The 20,247-nt window shown below is 46.3% G+C and overlaps 1 protein-coding gene across 1 annotated transcript in view; it reads left to right on the top strand.

The window, feature by feature from the left end:
* BSN (bassoon presynaptic cytomatrix protein) overlaps nucleotides 1-19,395 on the top strand; it is a 334,369-nt gene extending 314,974 nt beyond the window's left edge. The window contains exons 10-12 of the mRNA XM_038771717.1: nucleotides 5,675-5,729; nucleotides 6,738-6,834; nucleotides 13,756-19,395. Coding sequence (XP_038627645.1) covers nucleotides 5,675-5,715 — 41 coding nt within the window. The 3' untranslated portion in view covers nucleotides 5,716-5,729; nucleotides 6,738-6,834; nucleotides 13,756-19,395. The remainder of the gene's footprint in view (nucleotides 1-5,674; nucleotides 5,730-6,737; nucleotides 6,835-13,755) is intronic.
* Nucleotides 19,396-20,247: the final 852 nt, after the last annotated feature.

Here is a 20,247-nt window from a genome sequence, read left to right as displayed (position 1 = left end):
TCTCCCCACTCCCCGAGACTGTAGGCTCATTGTGTGCAGGGAATGTGTTTATTGTTGTATTGTACTGTCCGAAGAGCTTAGTACAGTTCTCTGCACACAGTAAGCACTCAATAAATAAGATTGAATGAATGAATGAATGAATGAATGAACTTGTGGCTGTGTGACCTTGGGCAATTCACTTAACTTCTCTGCTTCTAAGTTACCTCATCTGTAAAATGGAGATTTAGACTTTGAGCCCTATGTGGTTCAGGGACGATAATAATAATAATAATGATGGCACTTATTAAGCGCTTACTATGTGCAAAGCACTGTTCTAAGCGCTGGGGAGGATACAAAGTGATTAGGTTGTCCCACGTGGGGCTCACAGACTTAATCCCCATTTTACAGATGAGGGAACTGAGGCACAGAGAAGTCAAGTAACTTGCCCAAAGTCACACAGCTGACAAGTGGTGGAACTGGGATTTGAACCCATGACCTCTGACTCCAAAGCCCGAACTCTTTCCACTGAGCCACAACCGCTTCACGATGTCCAACCTGATTAGCTTGTACCCCAGCACTTAGTTCAGTGCTTGGCATATAGTAAACACTTAACAAATACAATGAAAAAAAACATGGTGCAAAGTTGTTGGGGTAAGTCCAATACAATCAGATCAGTAACAGCCCCTGTCCTTCATGGGGCTCACAGTCCAACGGGAAGAGAGAATGGGTAACTCATCCCCATTTTGCAGGTGAGGAAACTGAGGCACAGAGAAGTTGTGACCTGCCCAAAGTCACACAGCAGGCAATTGGCAGAGCTGAGATATATGGAAAGGAAATAGAGGGGTGGGGGGAAAGGCCCTGCATGAGTTCTGGAGAGTGCTGCAGAGGGTCTCTCCAGTGAAGGAGGTGATCAGGGGAAGAGTCCAGAGAGTAGAAGATGAGGTAGAGTGGAAAGAAGCTGGTAGGCCATGTACTTGTTTAGAAGTTTGGGTGGGGGGGTGGAAGGGGTATTTCAGGCTGGGGGGTAAAAGAGGAGGGAGGGGAGGAGAGAAAGGTGACAGCCATCAGTAGCTGAAGGCTGTTCATATACGTTAGAGATGAATATTAGTAATAAAGGAATGACTATTGAACGTCCCTGCTGCTGGGACAGGGCGGGAGATGGGCATTGTGATCAGCATTAATGTGAATCGCGCTCTGCCCTCTAGTGGGGGAAAGTTGGACGACACAGGTTTGAGGTAGTTGCAGAAACTCAGGTCATGTCCTGCTCAGCGTGGTAGTAATAATGATGATAGCATTTATTAAGCGCTTACTGTGTGCAAAGCACTGTTCTAAGCGCTCGGTAGGTATGTCTGCGGCTCTAGTCTCTCTCTGAGGAGTTAAAAAAAAAATCACTCGCCAGGCCCAAAAATGTGCTCATCTCAACCATCCGAGTCTCTCCCACCCAGAAAATAGGCGATTCCAATGAAACGATTTCCAGCGAGATTAATATTAAATTTGGGAAGAGATAAAAATAATGACTGAGCTGGACCCCACCATTTCGATGGCTCTCTTTTTCAAGATCTCAGAATAATAATAATGATGGTGGTATTTGTTAAGCGCTTACTATGTGCAAAGCACTGCTCTAAGCAGACTTAGCATGCAGCACTGAACGTTCAAGGTAGGGGAATTCACTGAGTTTTCTCATCTTACCGTAGCCTTTCCGAGCAACTGGATCCGCTCATGGTGGTTTCCATTCCCATGTGCCAAATGGAAATGAAAACGACAGCTCTCCTCTTAGTTCAGTGAAAATTGTAATTCTGTTGTGGTAGGAGAGAAAATCGCCAGTGTAAAAGCAGCAGTAATAACCATGGGCTTAACCTTAAATCAAAGACAGACCTAGGTTCCAAAGATGTAAAATGGAGATCTGTATTTCTGAGTGGGCCAACTAGGCTATTATCATGGAATCACAGGCATCCACCCCCCAAAAGCCTCATGTTGGAAGTTGGAGTACTGCAGTAGTGAGGTGAGAGTGAGCTTCTCCACCCAAAGCACAGAATGTGTACAATGAAATGATTTCTGATGAAATTAATATTATACCTGGGAGGGTGGCAGGAGTAATGATTGAGTTGGACCTGGCCAGTTCAGTGTGGGGTTGGGTGGGTGGGTAGGTGGGTGGGTGTTATATCAAGTCCTGAAGAGGCTGGGTGTTACAGGTGGCTGGGGCTGGGGAAATAGGGGAAAAAGCAGGGGGGAGGGGGGCGGTGATGGTTCAGCCATTTTCCACCCTATTGCATTCTGAGCAGACTCTGTCATGTCTTCAGGAATTGTCTCATTGTCTCCTAGTATCCCCCAGTCTCATTTTCAATGTCTATGTCTAGCCAGGGCTTTTATCACTTTTGACAAGGGTTATTTGGCTGCAGTGGCTTAGACCCAGAGATTTCTTTCTGGCAATGATCTTATTTTATAAAGTGAAACAGTAACAACTGTGGGTTTTATTGAGCATTATTTTGCTGGTGATTCATTGTTATAGGAAAGTGACATAGGACCCTCAAGTAAAGGAACCTCATAACTATCCCGATTTTCTCCACTAATTCAGAAACTCTTGACAACACCGCATTGCTCTTAAATAGTTTGGATTTGGTGGTATATCACTGTGGGTTGTTGTCTGGAACATACACATTTATCTAGGGGTTTTATCAAATCAATGGGTACACTCTTATAAATCATAAAAATGAATAATGCCTGTGAAATCTACAACAAAGTGGTTCCTTGGGGATTGAAAGAAGGGATAATAAATCGAACTTTCAGCTCTGCTTTGGATGCCAATGTCTGACTGACACTGAGCTTTCTAAGTAAAGAGAAAAACTATGAGTCAGAGGCGAAAGGTTCCCTAATGGTTAAACACCAGAATGAGCGGCGAGAGAGACTTGGCTTCCTTGTCCATGCAAAATTGTTTTGTGAATATAGGAAAATCACTTCATTTCTCTGGCTTCCATTGTCTCCATATTTACCACAAGGACTCCCGAGCAAGCATAAATGTGTGCTCCGTGTTAATGTTTCTAAAGAAGTCTGAGCAACCCAGATGAAAGATACTAATAGAGAGACAGGGTGGCTTGTCCGCACTGTTATCATCATCATCATCATCAGAGAAATTGGGCAGCAGAAAGGGTGGAGAAGGGAAGCATCGCTTCATGGAATCAAAAAGGAAATGATAGCAGAATTGGTCAGAGTGCCCAGTCCTGCCTATCACCTCCCTCATCTCCCCTCTCCCTCCACACCCAAAGGTGGAGGTGGAGGAAGTTCAGAGCTTGGACAGCCAGAGGATGTCTGGAGGATGGGATGGAGGATCTGGGTTTTCTGGCCCGTGCCCAGTGTCCTTCCCCTCAGCTCTCACCAGCTTTCATTAGCATAGTAGTGAGTATCCCCGCTTGTCACGTGGGAGACAGGGGTTCAATTCCCTGACAGAGAATTAAGAAAGTTTTCCCTCTAGACTGGAAGCTTGTTGTGGGCAAGGAACATGTCTACTAACTCTGCTATATTGTACTCTCCAAATCACTTAGTTCAGTGCTCTGTACACCGTAAGTGCTCAATAAATACCACTGATTGCTTGATTGATTAGGAATCCCCAGCACTGCTTCTCAGAGAAAGCCGTAACAGTCCTGGGACCTTAGTGCTAGATACCAACAATGCCTTTTCAGTCAGGCGTACAGCTCTAAATTTGGTTTCTCACATGTAAGTCAATAGGCACAGTCAAGCAGATCAGAAGCATAGCATTTTCTCACTGGACTCTGTCCCAGAGAAAAGTACAAAAGTCTTAAGTGTCACATCTGAGAAGGTTACGCTCAGCTGTATTCAAGATTCCTTTTTAGTCCTCTAGACTGTAAGCTTGTTGTGGGCAGGGGATGTGTCTACCAACTCTGTTGTATTATACTCTTCCAAGTGCTTAGTACAGTGTTCTGTACACAGTAAGTGCTCAATAAATACCATTGCTTGAGTGATCGATTTAGTCCCCAGTTCTCATCTTTTCTAGTAAATTTGGTCTCTGCCTCTTTCCTCCAGCTGGGGGCAGCCTCTCATTTCTTTTTTTTTTCTTTTTTTAAAATTTGTTAAGTGCTTACTATGTGACAGACAGTGCACTAAGCAGTGGGGTAGATACAATATAGTCGGGTTGGACACAGTCCATGTCCCACATGGGGCTCACAATTTTAATCCCCATTTTACAGATGAGGTCACTGAGGCACAGAGAAGGTCACACCACAGACAAATGGCGGAGCTGGGATTAGACCCCAGATCCTTCTGACTCCCAGTCCTGTGCTCTATCCACTAGCCAAAGGGCTACTCAGTCAGTCTCTAATAGTGTTGTCAAAATCACAAATCAAACAGCAGAAGCTCTGAGGCTTGGGGCTAGAGGACTTCACTAATCCTTTGGGCTATCATCTTTATGTGCTCAACGTGGTAGTAAGCTGCCCCCTTTCCTCTACCTGTCTGTACTGGTTGGAGGGAAGTCCTTGAACGTCCCCTCTTTGCTCTGCTCAGAAGCAGGAGGGTTGGGGTGGGTTGTGGCTTTTTTTCTTAAGCTGGAGCCCAGTTAAAGTCATTTCATTGTCTCTATTGGACCTGAGACCTACATCTGTTACCTTTCAGCCCCCTGAAATCCGTTTAGCTTTCCTGGTTATGGAAGCATTGCTGTTTTCCCAGGTCCACTCCTCAGATACCTCCAGGGGTTGCCCATCCTTCTCCTCATTAAATAGAAGCTCCTTACCATCGGCTTTAAGGCACTCAGTCATCTCTCCTCCTCCTTCCTTTCTGCTCTGATTTCCTCCTACGACCCACCCCCATGCTTTGCTCTTTTAATGCCAACCTACTCACTGTACCTTGATTTCGTGTGTCTCACCGCGAGCCCCTTTCCACGTCCTCCCTCTGGCCTAGAACTCTCCCCCTTCATATAATAATAATAATCATAGCATTTGTTAAGCGTTTACTATATGTGCAAAAGCACTGTTCTAAGCGCTGGGGAGGATACAAGGTGATCAGGTTGTCCCACTTGGGGCTCACAGCTTCAATCCCCATTTTACAGATGAGGTAACTGAGGCACAGAGAAGTTAAGTGACTTGCCCAAAGTCACACAGCTGACAAGCAGCGGAGCCGGGATTTGAACCCATGACCTCTGACTCCCAAGCCCGTGCTCTTTCCACTGAGTCACGTTGCTTCTCTATATGTGACAGACCACCACTCTCCCTGCCTTCAAAGCCATTCTAAAATCAAATCTCCTACAAGAGGCCTTCCCTGACTTATCCCTCATTTCCCCATCCTATTTACCCTCCTTTCTGTGTCACCTATGCACTTGGGTCTATACCACTTAAGCATTTTGTCACTCTACCCACAGAACTTGAGGGAAATGGCAGAGAATAAGGATAGGTATCTCTCTGGAATTTATCTTAACGTGTGTCTCAACTTCTGGACTGTAAGCTCCATGTGGGCAGAGAATGTGTCTACCAACTGTTTTATTGTGTGCTCCCAAGCACTTAGTATGGTGCTCTGCACACAGTAAGCACTCAATAAATACCACTGATTGAGTGATTGATAGCCAGCCCCAAGCCACTTCAAGTCCACTCATTTCTGGTGAAGCACTTCCCCTTACATATGAAGAGACCCTCGAATAGCCCAAGGAAGCCTAGCCTACTGTTACTGATGTCTTTCTCTTTTCATTCCACAGCTGTGTCTGCTTTTGGCAAGAAATTTTCCTCGTTCTGGTGAACCAGCTCCACAGAGTGAGTCAAACCCATATGAAAAGCCATTTAATCATATGTAGATTATTCCTATTGCTTTATATTCCTATTCCTATATGCCTTACAGGAATACAGGAATTCCAACAGGAATATTCCTATTGCTTTACATGGGGAAACTGCCCTCCTTTCTCCTATCTCTCGTTCCTCTTCCTGAGTCTAAAAAGACCTTTCCTAAGTTCTTATGGATGATTTTGACCCTAAGCATCCTGGATCACAAACTGGTTATTATCAATTCTTGGGTCAATTGACCTGCTGTCCCTCCGAAAGTGGATCCCTGTAGGGAGAAGAGTTCCAGGACCCCACTGAAGGGGACTTATTGAGTCCTGGTGACATCCTGCTTCTCTCCTGCTACCATACTGCCCTAAGGTCCGACCCCCTGAGAGATCTCACCACTGAAGGAGCTAAAAGCAGCCAAGAAAGACCTACTGGGATTGCCCTTACTGGGCACATGGGTCTCCGGGGTCGGTGTTCCAAGCCAAAATGCTACTGAAGACAGGAAGCAGATGTCACTGCCCCTGGTGTGGCCAGAGGCTACTGGGCCAGCTAGCATGGCTTGACACACTGTCCTCTCGTGTGCACTTGGACAGAGGTTGTCCATACATCATCTAGTGCTTACTCCTTCATTGGTTTTGTCATAAATATCCTGGTAATTTTTGGCCTGTATCAAATATGGCCTGGGTCAAGCAAGGAAAAAAAAAAACTAACCTCCTTCCTCCTTCAAATCTGAGGATAACCTTTGGATCTCCAGGCTGCCTGATCAGGCCGTCCTCTGGGGGTGTAGTTATTATTGATGTCACCTAAGCTCTAGTTATTCTAATTTGTTCTCTCTCCCCTTCTCCTCTCATATCTTTTCTTCCCTTCCCTTGTCCACCTCCCACCTCTGTCCCCCTGCCTCCATTTACCTGACTGCTTTTCCATTATGACTTCCTGGTCCTCCCGGATCCTGCCGGATCCTCCCCTACTGCCTCCTACTCTTTAATTCTCCCTCAGGAGTTTGGGAAGTGAACGGAAATAGAGTCATTGACGTGGAAAAACCTATGAAGAAATTAATAGATTCAACCCGCAGCTTAAGACTCTGGGTATAACAGTGAGTATCCTACTTCATACAGTTTAGTATTGTGGGGGAAAACCGGGGCAGCTGCAAGCAACTTGGGTCACTGGTTGGAACAGTAAGTATCTTACAGGCCCTTTTTCATTTGCCAGAGGTTCTGCATTCATGGAATTAAAACTATTAGAACTAGTAAGGAAAATACTTTGATTAGACACATGCTCCTCAGATTGCCCCCAAACATTGGCGCATAGGGACTTTAATTATGTGGATGAGGATGTATGCTAGAGTGTTTTAGGGCCACATAGTCTCAGCCTGACCTGTCCTCCATTCTGAGAGCGTGGTTATCTTCCTGTAGCAGGAGTCAGGCTGTTCTCTTGCAGATTGAGTCCGGAGGGGCTCCACTTCTTCGCTTCATATCAATGTGCCAGCTGTGAGCCCTGATGAAGAAGCAGCTGGGAGGGAGAATGTGTTGGAGGATTCAGTAGTTAGTGGAGTATAACCAAGAAACTCAGAAGAAAATTGCTGACATTGTTCAGGTAACCAAAATATCTAAAGGGGGTGGGGGGCATCATATTTTAGGAGACAGGATAACCAATGAGAGCAGTAGCATCTGTGGTCAAAGGGCCACATCGAAAGCCTCCTCTCCCCCTCCCCTCACCTTCCCTATCCCCCTCTCCCCGACCTTCCCTATTTCCCTTGCGCCCCCCCCCAGCCATCTCAGGCCTCATAGGGGAAACAAGTGGGCTAGAAGAAAATGATTCCAGGCTCTAAATGTTTTCTTAAAAAGCAAATGGAAAGGTTTAACTTTAGGGTTGTTTTTCCCTTTCCTGCGTGTGCCTGTCTGGAGAGTACTCTTGTCTTCCTATAAGATCAAAAGTAGGAATCTATTTACTGAGGCTGAATGTAGGCTGCCCCTCCCCTGCCAGAGGCAAACCTCCTTTCAACTAGACAGGGTGGGTACAGGCAGGGTTCCTGCAAGTGAAATCATGCATTGCCTTCCCCTCCCTCCACCCATCTTTGATCCCAAGGGAGCCAAATTTGGGAAGATAGAGCATGACATCAACTTCCAGGGTGGCAGTGACAGTGCCCACAGCCACTTCCGCCATCTCTGAGTATTGCTCTGGGGGTCCTGGGAAATCCCAAAAATTCAGTGAAAGAGCCACTGCGTTCCCAGACCTCGCTAAGGTCTGTCTGTCTGTCCAGAAACGAAACAGTTCTGCCAAGCTCGGTCCTGCCTGAGCAGAACCTAGGCAGAAAGACAAGTGAAAGATTTACCTGCTTTCCTGTAGTGTCCAGGTAGCTTAAAAAGGATAGCGTGTCCTGCCGACAAGTAGAATTACAGCAATGATGGCATAGCGCTGGAAAATTACATCTCTTCCTGAATCATTCTGTTTCTAAGAAATGACCGAATCGTCTAGCTACTTCTGTTGTCTGTTACCAACAGTAATATGTTAGTCCAGAATCAAATGCCCTCTTTTAGCTGTATCCTGGTTTATATATTAGTTTTCCATCCATTCATGCTCTGTCATCCTCAGGCTTTCCAGGGGTAAAGTACAAAAAGTTCCCCTCCTTTGTCCTTTATACCCCTATACTAACTCAAGATGCATTTTGCGGCTTCTCACCAATGTCAGACTGCCTAAATTATTATCCTTGTGTGTTTCCCCAGTGCTTTGCACAGTTGACATTCAGCAAATGTAAATAATAATAATGATCGTCATCAACAAAGGATTCAGACATTTGCCTAGTGCCCCATGGAGTAAGTTGCCCTGTGCTAGAAGGGGAGGGAAGCAACAGCTCTTCTGATCTGCACTTCACTCTCTCGTGCTGTCACACAGGCTGTCACCATTCCTTAGAAGTCTTGCCCAGGGAAGCCCTGCCCTGTGCCTAGTATGCCCTACCCACTCACCCCCTTACCCACTCTTACAGCTTTGGGAAGTGGATACAAAAATTCAAGGTTAAAAAGTGAGAGGATCTGGGCCATCCTGTCTGACTTAAGCCCTAGGTCCCTATAGGTACCAGAAACTCCTAATGATGCTTCTGTAGACATGAGCTGATTCTTCCTTGTAGACAAAGTACTGTCTTTTCTCCCTCTTTCCTACCATATCTTTTTCCCTCTCTCTCTTCTATTTGTCCTCTTGCCCCTTTGACACACTCCTCATTCTATTTTCCTTCTTCCAGTAGCGGAGCAAATTGTCTTGGGAGAGTTCACATGGGAACAAGCTAGCTACCATGCGTCTCATTTAGTCTGAAAAAAGAAACAGCAGATAATTTGACAATTCATTTTACTCCCTTCAGGTGGAAATCTCAGGGTCTTTCCTATATGATGGTGTGCTAATCTGAACTAGTTCTTTATTTTTCTTCCCTTTAAACTTTAAACAAGATCACTGCTTGTTTCTCAGGAAAAGTAAATTATTTTCCCTTGGGAACTAACTTTCATGCATCTCGGGAAAACTTAAAGGACACTCAGGAACAAGTGAAGTCTCCCAGTTAGGTAGAAGCTGCTCTCTCGGGGCTTCTCATGTTAAGGCAGGACTTCCTGACCTTTTCTCAGTTTAGGAGGAATGAATAAATATCCTGTGCCTCTATATGGTACTGTGGAGTTGGTCCTTGGACGAGCTTATAGCACATGAAGCATTGGATCTGGCTGCACTTTCACCCAAGATTTGGTGGGAAGCGAGCTGGGTGGAGGTGTTTTCTAGTAAAGAAATCAGGACAGGCGTCTGGATGGGGGACTGAGAAGGAAGAGTACATAGCCTCAGCTGTTTGACTGCCCTGAGGTTTACCCTTTTAGGAAGTCCAGAGCAGTTGAATCTGTGGCTCCAATACCACATATATCCTTCTGAACAGGAACTATTTTTAGTGGGGTGCTAGGGAGAGCATGCATGAAGCAATGGGCAGGTGCCTGGAGGGACAGGGAGTTCATGTGATGTTGTTCACGTGTTCATACCAGAATCTCTCCTGCCCTCACCACCCCCAAGCCCCAAGAATCTCTGGGTAGGGGTGGGGGGTGGAAAGACAGTAGCTTTGCTGAGTTGTCCCCTCCCTCACCCACCAACTGACACCTATCTGGGAAGGGTTCTTTTCATCTCCCTGAGGGAAGCACCTGCAAGCAAGTGGATATTCCTTTTACTCCATGTGTTTAACATTCAAAACCAGCTTCACCCAATGCTGCAGGGCCTCTCATGCTTTTCTCAAGAGAAATGCAGAGAGGATTTCTTCTGAAATGGAAAGGAAGATTGTGCAAGATTTCCCCGTGTCAAGTGTCCCTTACTTCACCCACAATGCCTTGCCCACTTCAGAACATCCACACTGTGCTTCTGGTACTGATGTATGACATTGGACTTCCGCCTGAATGATTTTATGAAGCTGTATCTCCCAGGATGAGAGAACTTACCTCATTACAAATGGGGGCTTGGAGCTTTACTGTCTGTTTCATCGTCAGTACATGCACGAGCTGCTGGATTTGCCTACTTAGGCTATGAGGCTGTTTCGTGCAGACATTCCGATAGGGTTCCACAGGACCCAGTGGGACCCAGTTACTGTGTTGCTCCGAAATCAAGATGATCCTGGATTTAAGACAAAATTCCCCAAACCTGGTATGGAAAAATGATTTGACATACCGAAACAGTCCCCCCCAACTTTTAAGATGATTTAATACATGCTCAAGTTGATATTGTTATCACTTTTATGAATGTTAACATTATTAATAAAATGTGACAGCTTAAATTTTACCTTGTCAGTCACTTGCACAGACATCTTCACATACATTGATGCGTGTGCTTCTCTCTTCACTGCTTTTATCATCTTATCGTTGTCCTTCATCCTCCCACCCGTACAGACCCACATCCCCACCAACAGGCACATACACCCATACACACAATTAGATGCACATTCAAAGTTACTTCTTTTAGAGTAAAAAGATAGGTTGAGTTTATTACCCCATTTTGAGTAAAAAGACTTGGAGTATTTTCCAAGCTGAATTGGGCATCACTCCAGGACCTAGTAAAAAGGGCAGTGATTTCCCCAACAGTCAAGCAAGATTCCTTAGAGAGAAAACAGCATGGACTTCCTCAACATCCCAACTGAATCCATTATAGATCCTTCAGAGGGAATGATCCCAGTTGGGCCAATGGGGAAATCCATGCTCTTTTTTGCTGGTGCCAAATTAATTTGAAATTCAGCTCAGTATCCAGCCCTTGCCTTAAAGAACAGTTTTGGTGGTGGTGTTTTTCCCCTATTTGGGCAGAGTGGGTAATTCTTTGGATACTCAATTCTTTGCACAATGACATTTTTCCTTTAGTGTACAACATTGAGCTATGTGCCGTAATCTCTGGGCTTGCAATTTCTGTTTTCTAGAGCCAAAAGTAGTCTTGGTTTCAGAGCAAAATGGTATTTGGAAGGGTGGAACGAGACTAAGGGGAGAGGATCATTTTAGGACAGGTTGGGGAAATGTTCTCCTACCTCTGTGATAAGCTCTGACTATTTCTCCAGCAGCAGAACCCAGTCATGCACGAACCATGGAGAAGGAAGTGGCCATCAGTGCCTGGCAGCTGACAACCCGTATGAACTGTTTGTACCTGGTGTACAAGTTAAGGCTCGGAAAGTCCACAGCCAGAAAGTTAGTAGTTTTCGAGGTCTGCCCGAATGCCCTTTGTAAGAAAGTGGCAGATTTCAGGGATCCTTTTCAGGCTGGGACAGGCTAGAAACAGACCTCTGGCATCACCCTCTGGGCTAGGGCAAATAGTGAAACTCACCTCACCATCTTGTGTCTCCTAGCCAGGCAGAGGAATTTGGTCATCGTAAAGGAGACTAGTTCCTTGGGCGGTAAATAGTCTAGGTTTCCTGGGTGATTTTGAATAACTGAATGTCCTATTTGAAGAGCCTGGCCAGAGGCTCCCTGCCCTAAAAAGAAATTTCTGGAGAAGAGAGATTTCCCCTCTTGCCACCTTTCTTAGTTCTCTCAGGAAGGGGTGACTATATCTCAGTCCAAGGAGCACTTATCAGTTTGAGTGTAGCGGAGGTCTGAGCCATGATAAAGGTGGAGAGTGTCCTGGAAGATGTATGAATAGTGGTAGTGCCCATTTTTAGGTACCAACCCAGAGATACCTTCTGGAGCCTAGGGCATAAGGAGCATTTTAAATCAGGTTGCTGATATGACAGTAGATGGGCACCCCAGAATTTGGAGTTCAGGGTGCCTTCCTGAGGCACAACCAATCATTTGGTTGCATTTCAAATAAAAGAACAGTCATCAATCAATCAATTGATCATATTTATTGAGCACTGACTCTGTGCAGAGCACTGTACTAAGCATTTGGGGGAGTACAATATAACAGAGTCGGTAGACACAGTCACGTTTCACATGTCAAATTCCTGATTGTATATCATTTAGCAGCATTTCAGACTGAGAGCCTCAAGGTGGATTTAGTGGAGAGCAACTTAGTAGACCCAAACCCGGAGTGGTTGAATCCATGCATTTTTATCGTATGCTCCCAGGCGCTTAGTACAGTACCCCACCCACAGCGAGCACTGAGAAAATACCGTTGCTCTATTGCCAATGACGTCCTGAGAGCTGGTGGAAACTGTTAGGTCGCATCTGTGCTTAAGGTGAATTCTAGCAATAAAAGGCTTTAAGGGAGAAGGGGAAAAAAGGAGGCCCGACATCCCTCAGGGCCAGCACCTGGGAAAGGGCTAGGAAGGGGCAAGGGGCAAGGCCCCCCCTCACTTAGAGCTAGAGGGAAGTCAGTGTCACTTGATCCTGAGGAAGGAGGAAGCAGTCAGAACCTGAAAGCTTTCCTTCTGGGGCAGAGCCTCAGGAGGGCTCTAAACCTCACACAGCCCCACCTCCTAGACCTGCCTGTTGCTTCACTGAGGAAAGATCATGGGAAGAGTGGCAGGCTTTTTATTTAGGGGCAGAAACTGAATGCACTCCACGTCAGGTAAGTGGGAAGATCCGTAAGCATCTTTTGCTGAAAGCTGGGAATTGAATGTGGCTTGATACTCTGCCTGTGGCTCTCCTGGGGAAAATACTGAAAAGTGGCACCTGGGAGGAAGTCCTGACCAAAGCCACCATGCCTTTTTCAAAGCTCTACTCACCTGGAGCGGAGGGCAGGTCTTGCCCCCATTACCTTGTCCTGCTGTGGAAGCACGTCAGGGAGATGTAGGGAATAGGGAGGGGAGAACTGGTGGTGTTCAGGAGCATATCGGAGCGACCTGCCTCTTCCCCTTGCCCCTCTGCCCGCTTCTCCCCACCCCCACCCCCGACTTCTGACCAAAGCCAGCTGGCTCCATTTCCCACCGACGTTCAGTGGGATAGCCAGTAGAAGCCGAGGCACCCCGAGTATCTCCAAGTGCCACCCTGAGGGTCACCGGAAGGGGCACGGGATACAGAAACCAGCTGCCAAAGACTAAAGAGCCCCTGCCGAGCCCGGGTTTTTCTTGTAAAAACTGAGGTAAATGTAACATGGTGTCTTTGATCAGTGCTGTTTAGCAGGTGGTGTCAAATGTCCAGGCCGGTTTAAATCAGTCCTACTCAGAAACAGTGGGATAGTCTAAATAACCTCTGGAGGCCCATTCCAGCTCGAGGACTCTGGGACTCTGTGTAACACGGATCATTTCCACCCTGGCATTTGTATAGGGAACCATTTTCATGGAGGGGCTGATCCAACAAAGAGAGTTCTGGCTTATCCGAGCTGCTTTGGTGAACCTCAGCTCGACTATGGTCTCTCGTGACGTTTGCTAATTCCTCTCTTTTTCTTTCCATTCCAACTGTGAAAAATCAAAATCCGAAAGGAGTTTTCTGGAGAAGGCCTTGGTGTGGAAGAGTGGCACGTGAAGGGTCAAGCCTTTCTGTAAAACCAACAAGAATGAATGTGCGTGAATGAAATCCAGCTGTCAATTATGCCTATAAAAAATGACCTTCCTTCTCTTCCTTCTTTCTTTTCCTTTTCTCTCCCTAAGCATTTGAAATCACGGAAAATCCTAGGCTGTTCCTATGATTAAAGACCCAAATCCAGGACCTAGTGTGACAGTGACAGTGTGCTTTGTCAGCTGGACTCACCAGAGTGAGGTATCTGTCTGGACAATCCAAACCCAAATCTCCCTCCGAAGCTTTGAATTGATCCCCAAAGACAGCTTCAGAAATGACCCTTTCTCCTCTGGGATGTGCCGTGGCTGGAGTGAGCTGTCCTCCAAGGCAGTCACACTGTGAGACTTGGCTTTAGGAAAATTTGCAGAGCGGGGTCCTGTTTGAGACTGTAAAACAGCTTGGGTTTTTCCTCTGCCATTGGAGAAGACTCCTTGAACCTCCAAAGACAGCTTCCCCGCCGAGGGCTCCTTCGTGCTGAGGAGAGCCTGAAGCCTAGGGGTTATACACAGAGTTACAGTGCAAACTGACTGAATCTTCACTCATCAATCTTCATAGGTTTTTTCCACACTCTTGGAGATGGGTTTGAAGTTGAGGGCTGGGAGCTGAGTGCTCCGTTTTCCTTCACATTCCAGTCTGCCCCATCGATCCCTCCACATGCACGGTGTTCTTCTACTCTTACCGTCTCAGCGATGGACACGTGGTCCAAAGAGCGATCTGTGGGATTAAGAGAACTTAAAAAAACTAGGACCTAACACTGTTTCATTACTGAAATAAGAGGCCATAGGACTCTGAAAGGCAGCACCTAAACTGGCTGACTTTTTCTGAAACAAAATGCTGGCCAGGAGTGTCTGTCAGCCATCCCAAGGCCATCACTAAGCCATTGTAAAGCATTTGAGTGGCAGCGCTCGCCACAGTTACCTTCTTATGTTCCGTATGCCTGGGGGTTTATTTTGGTTTCAAGACTAGCCTTAACCATTCCAGTTTTATTTACGTGTATACCTCATAAACATTTTTCTTTTATTCTTTTTAGTTGATGTTGAACTCTTTCCTCTTTGCTTTGTAACTGGTTATCACAGGATGTTGTCTGTCAAAGCAATAGAGTGCAGTAGGCTTTAAAGAGCACAATTCAGTGTGACAAGATCAGGAGAGTTCGCCTCTGCCATTCTCCTTCCTTTTACTGTGCAATTCAAGTCCTTCCTAAGCCATTTCCAGTGGGCATGCTCAGACCAAAAAAAATAATAAAAAATGAAATAAATGTTGTTTAACCTGCCAGTGTGGGGTTCCTAAAACCATAATGCAGTAGAGCAAAAGGAAACCCAAGGCAGCAGCTTGTTATCCTGAAGAAACTGAGCAAGGTTAACGTACAACTTTCACATGGGTGATTACGTCTCCTGCCAGCCTCTTTCATGCTGAGCATGCTCAAAACAACAGTTCAGTGGTCTAATCCATTGGCGCTTCCTTTCATCCTGGGTAACAGCAAACAAGTCTCATTTCTAATGTTCTATGCAATGGAATACAAAAATTAAAAAAAAACTGTTATTTAATAAATTCAATGTTATGTATAAGGATTTAATTGCAAATGTGCTATTGAGAAACTGGATAGATATATTTATATCTAACAACTGTGTGTATGAAGTTTCAATTAGTGGCATGTTCGATCCATTTTGAGGGACACTTTGCCAAAGGGTAGCCATGTAGCCTGTAACTGTCTCCTGTCCTGTAGTAGAGCATGGCTTGCTACCTCTTTGCACGGTTTCATCTACTTTAAATGCTTGCGGTTCTTTGCTCGGAGTTCTTTTCTCATCAGTTCCTCATCTTTACTGAATGCTTTTAGCAGATTTATGCACTTGTTATTGAAGAACTGTCAGCAACAACCAATATTAGAGGCATTATCCTAGAGAAAGACCCCCAAATGGTCCCAGTGGATGGTGACTCTCTGGCAGAAAGCTTTCTTCTTTCAGGCAATCACTAGTTCCTTCATGGAGTGTGCAGTGCAGAATTCCCCCAGCCATTTCAGAATGTTGCCCTCCAATTGTGCTTGACGTCCCCACTCTCCCATACAAGAGCAAAAACTACATGCCAAATCTCTCCCCCCTGACCCCCCAACCCTCCAGCCCCCAAACCAACCAAACAAACAAACCCATCCCTGCCGAGAAGCTGGAGCGAGTCTGGCAATGGAGGTGACCCGATTCAGAAAATGGTTTGAGCATTTCTGGAAACCTATTGTAGAATTGCTATTAGCAAAACCAAGTTCATCCTTCCTCTCTCGGCCCTAAACCCAAGACTCCACTGCTAACTCAAGAACCACTCTCTGCGAGTTGGAGCAGTCCTGGAGCAGTCCTGCCTGCTGGTTTCAGTGGTGCTCGGTGTTCACAGAGGCTTGGCAGACCAGACCGTGGGTCATTCCTAGAGCAGTCGATGCTCTGGAAGATGAGGTGTGTACAGGCTCCTCATTCCACCCCTACCTCCCCAAGCTGAAGAATCGGGGACTCAGTGTTAGATTCCTTCTCCGTTGGTTGGCAAAAATGAGACCTCTTAAGAGATGTTCATGTCTTGCCCATACTTGGGGCTTTGAAATCACCCCCTAAGGCTTTAAAAGGAGGACGATTGGAAGGGGACCGGAAGAAGAACTTGGGTTATGAAGTCCAGTGCTGGGTGCCGAACTTTAGAGTCGGAAAATGAATGGACAAGAAGATAAGCCACCGTGTCTGAAATTGGCCGGGGAGGCTTCCGGGCGGGCGAGCCCCTTGAGCTATGGTAGCGAAGGCAAGAGCCCTCTGCCAGCCCATGCCCCTTTTTCATGAGCCATCGCCTTCAGCCAGGCCTGTGAAGTCACCCGGAGCCCAAGGCAGATCAGATGAGCTGAATCAATGACTGGTTTTCCTCCAAAATCTTTCGGTTTGAACCAAATTCTTATGAATTCTTATTTGAACCACAATTCTTATGCTTTCCGGCAATGCCCAAACCTTCACCAGTGAAACATTTCCAGCCTCTCCAAGGCTAAAGCTTCTGGGCACGGAATGGGTCCCTGGTGGTATTCGGCCATATGTTCATCCTGGGCAAAGACTGATCGATCACTGTAGTCTCCCCGCTCACGTGAGGATTTGAGCACCAGGCAGTGGGAGCTTCAAGCCTCTGGGGGTCCTATTAGACCCATCCGCTTGCTTTCTGGTTCCTCTGTTCTAAATCAGAAGACGAGGACTGGGCTGGCCCAGTTCTGGCTCAGAATGAAACAAGTGGCAAATGCATCAGCTCATTTTGTTTGCTACGCTGCAGAATTGGAGTGGGGTGAGGCGGTGACTGGACGGGCCTTCCCCTTGCCTTATATGGGCCCAAACAAGCAGGGAAATGGGGCCTGGGATCCTGGAGGGGATTTGGGCCAGAGCATCAAGACTGGGAGAGGGACACAGAGGATATTAGCCCTACATCCCTCATGTGAACCATGTCAGATAGATGGGGACGAAATGACTCTGCCATCAAAAATCGATGATTTGGTGGCCCATTTCCAATAGCTTGCCAGTCTCTGTATAGTGGACTGGGATCATTTGGGACAACATTTTTGATAACAGGTCCCCCACAGTGACTAAGGCCACAGAGACTTAACCTCCCTCGACCCCTCAGTGATCAGCGCTCCAAAGGCAAGATCAAGGTCCCAAATCCGGGGGAGCTGTAGGAAAGGGGGAAGCACAGGCTGCTAATGCATCAGAAAAGGTCCTGCCTGTTCTAGTGTCAGTCAGGGTCTGAGATTTCACCACAACGAAATTCACTTTTTAGAACAGTCTGTGAGCCTGTGACATACTGACGTACATTCACACTCCCTGGCGAAATGTAACAATTCTAAGAACAATACCTTGTGTGGAAATAGCACCTTTCTTAAGTAGCTCAGTTCACTGTGTACACGATCTCACGCACACACTCTCCTCTTTAAAACCGCTAGGGGATCCGCTGATTCTCCCTGGCTTAACTGATGGGGAAACTGATGTGAAGAGAGACTCAGTGACTTGCCCCAGGTCACGGAGCAAGAACAAGCAGCAGAACTGGGTAGAGGGATCCTTTCTTGGCGAAGCCTCAGCATAGAAAAGGGCTCTTCCCCTCCATTTTTCGCTTCTGTGTCGAGCTTGGATTGTGTGCATAGTCAGTTGCTGCCAGAAAACCCTCCGCTTCATGTCATCCTTCACCCCAGCTGGAGCTTTATGGCAGACTCTTTGGGAACAGATCGATTCGGGAGTTTATCCATTCTACAAAAAAAGCTGAAAGAGAAAAATCAGCCAAATGGGAACAGCAGCACTAGGACTATGGCTAGTATCTGAAACCACACCACTTCAGGGAGCCAATAGCGAACTGGGACGTTGACCAGAGCTGTAAAGGGGCAGGCTTGGTTGGTGCCTGACTTTTGGTCACCCGTGGCAAGAGAGCAGAGGTCCTGCAGAGGGCCAAATGCTGGGGGCATCGCCGAGAAAGAAGGGCCCAGTCAGTACTTTGGATCTTGAAAGTGAAAGTGAGTGGCAGCCCTACTGCCAAGCTCCCACCCCCTTTCTCACACATGCTGTCTTTCTACAGAGGGCCCTTCCCTGCTACCAATGAGGAATTGGCACCCTCCCTAACCCTCCCACCCTCTGGCAGTATCATAAGAATAATAAGGAAGATGAGAAGAGTGAGTTCTGTTAAGCGCTTACTATGTGGCAAGCACTGTACTGAGCACTGGGGTAGCTGTAAGACTGCCTCCAAAGGCAAGCGTCTCCGCAGGTAGACAGTATAGCGTTTCCCCTGTCCACAGGCCTCTCACTACAGCTCTTGGTTAAGTGCTCTCAGCAAACCCGACCAAAACTGTAATTTCCCTTCCCTGTCCCCAGTGAGCGCAGGAGGCCTACCGAGGAAAAAAAAATAAATATAAGCATGGACCCGATATTGAACTTTATGTATCAATTACTGCCTTTGGGTGGTAGGCATGGGATTAGTTGGTAATTTTCACCACAAAGAGCTAAGAAATCAGGAATGCTCAGAGAAGACTTAAGTTTCTGTTCTCTCACGAGACAGCAGGCGTCTCCAGCGGCAGTGCCCTCTATTTCAGCAGCCACAGTCGTTCCCAGGGAGTCACTGAAATGACCAGGTGCATAGTCTGATGATACTCCAGGGCCCTGTCCCCTGCAAGTTGTGTCAGCCGGGGCTGCTATAACCCCCTCCATTCCCTTCATTGTAAATACTTGTACAGTGTGTAAATCTTACGTGGTAACAAGAACGAATCTGAATAACAGCAACTAGTGTTGGGGATTTCATCTCACACACCAGCACACCTGCCAACTCTTGCTTTTGTGTTCCAAAACAAAGGAAAAAACAATCTGATAAAATGCCTTGTGTTTGTGGCTGGCTAATTTAGACCGTGGGATTTAAACAAACATCTCTTCTGAAGTGTAGCAGTCTGTAGAGTTGTTGTGGATTTCCTATCCCCTTTTGCCTGGCAGCTTCCATGTATTTTTTTTTGGTTGTTTAATATTTCTTTATTTTTGGAGGGGGAGGGGTATTGTATAAAGTCCAACAAACAAGTTTACAGTTGTAAGTGCAATGATCTAAATCCTATATATGAACATTGTAAATTGTGTGTATGTCCTGCTGTGCTCTGTGAGAACTTGTAGTATTTCAATGTACCAACTCATGTATTGTGACTCAGTATGAGAAGTTGCCCCTACAAGGTATTTCTGTGATAACAGAATAAAAGGACTTGATATAAGGTATGGGTTGACTCCGCTTTGATTCCTGTCTTTTGGATGTGTCCAAGAAAAAATCTGCACACTTTACTAAAGCATGAGGTAAAGAAGGCAATTTAAGTGTAGCCCATTTGAGCAATTTTCAGGGGCTGTGTGAGTGATACGGGGCGGGGCGGGGCGTGTGTGTGTGTGTGTGTGTGTGCGCGTGCGCGCACACGCTTGTGCCCACCCCCTTCAAGTTCATTCATTCAGTCAGTCAGATTTATTGATCGCTTACTGTGTGCAGAGCACTGTACTAAGTGCTTGGAAAGTACAATGCCCCAATAAAGAGAGACAGTCCCTGCAGAGACAACACTAAGGATGTTGAGCTTTTAACAGTGCATGTGTGGAGCTTAAAAGATTGATGTATGTCTGAAAATCCCCATTAAACTGTGTGACTGTACAGGCTTCTGAGTTTTGTACATCTAAAAACTACCTAGCTGGCTTCAAGAAAACCTAAAATGTTGAGGGGAACTTCAAGTTTGCATAACAGTTACTCTCGTTTGAGTCTAAAGAGGCGCTAGGACCAACGTTAATGTAAAGTCTCAGGGTTGACTCAAACTACATGTGCAAAATGGGTTCCAAGGGCCCATCCAAATGATGGTGATCGATTTTCCCGGGGTTCCCCCAAATACCCAGGCGAAGGGGGTCTTACAATGGTTAGTCCTGTAAAATGGCGAGAAAATGAAGAAATGGAAAGTAGGCTCATGAAGTCTCTAAAAAAACACTAACTTGGGTAGAGTTGCTAACAGCTTGGTAGGAACAGATAAAATATGACCCAGGAAAATGCAAGGGTTCAGCAGGGACAAGGGAAAGGTTACACTTAGGGACAGAAAACAA

The sequence above is a fragment of the Tachyglossus aculeatus genome, chromosome X1, assembly GCF_015852505.1.
Source record: "Tachyglossus aculeatus isolate mTacAcu1 chromosome X1, mTacAcu1.pri, whole genome shotgun sequence".
Taxonomy (NCBI): domain Eukaryota; kingdom Metazoa; phylum Chordata; class Mammalia; order Monotremata; family Tachyglossidae; genus Tachyglossus; species Tachyglossus aculeatus.
The sequence above is the reverse complement of the archived record's forward strand: the minus strand, read 5'-3'. Positions and strand labels throughout refer to the sequence as shown.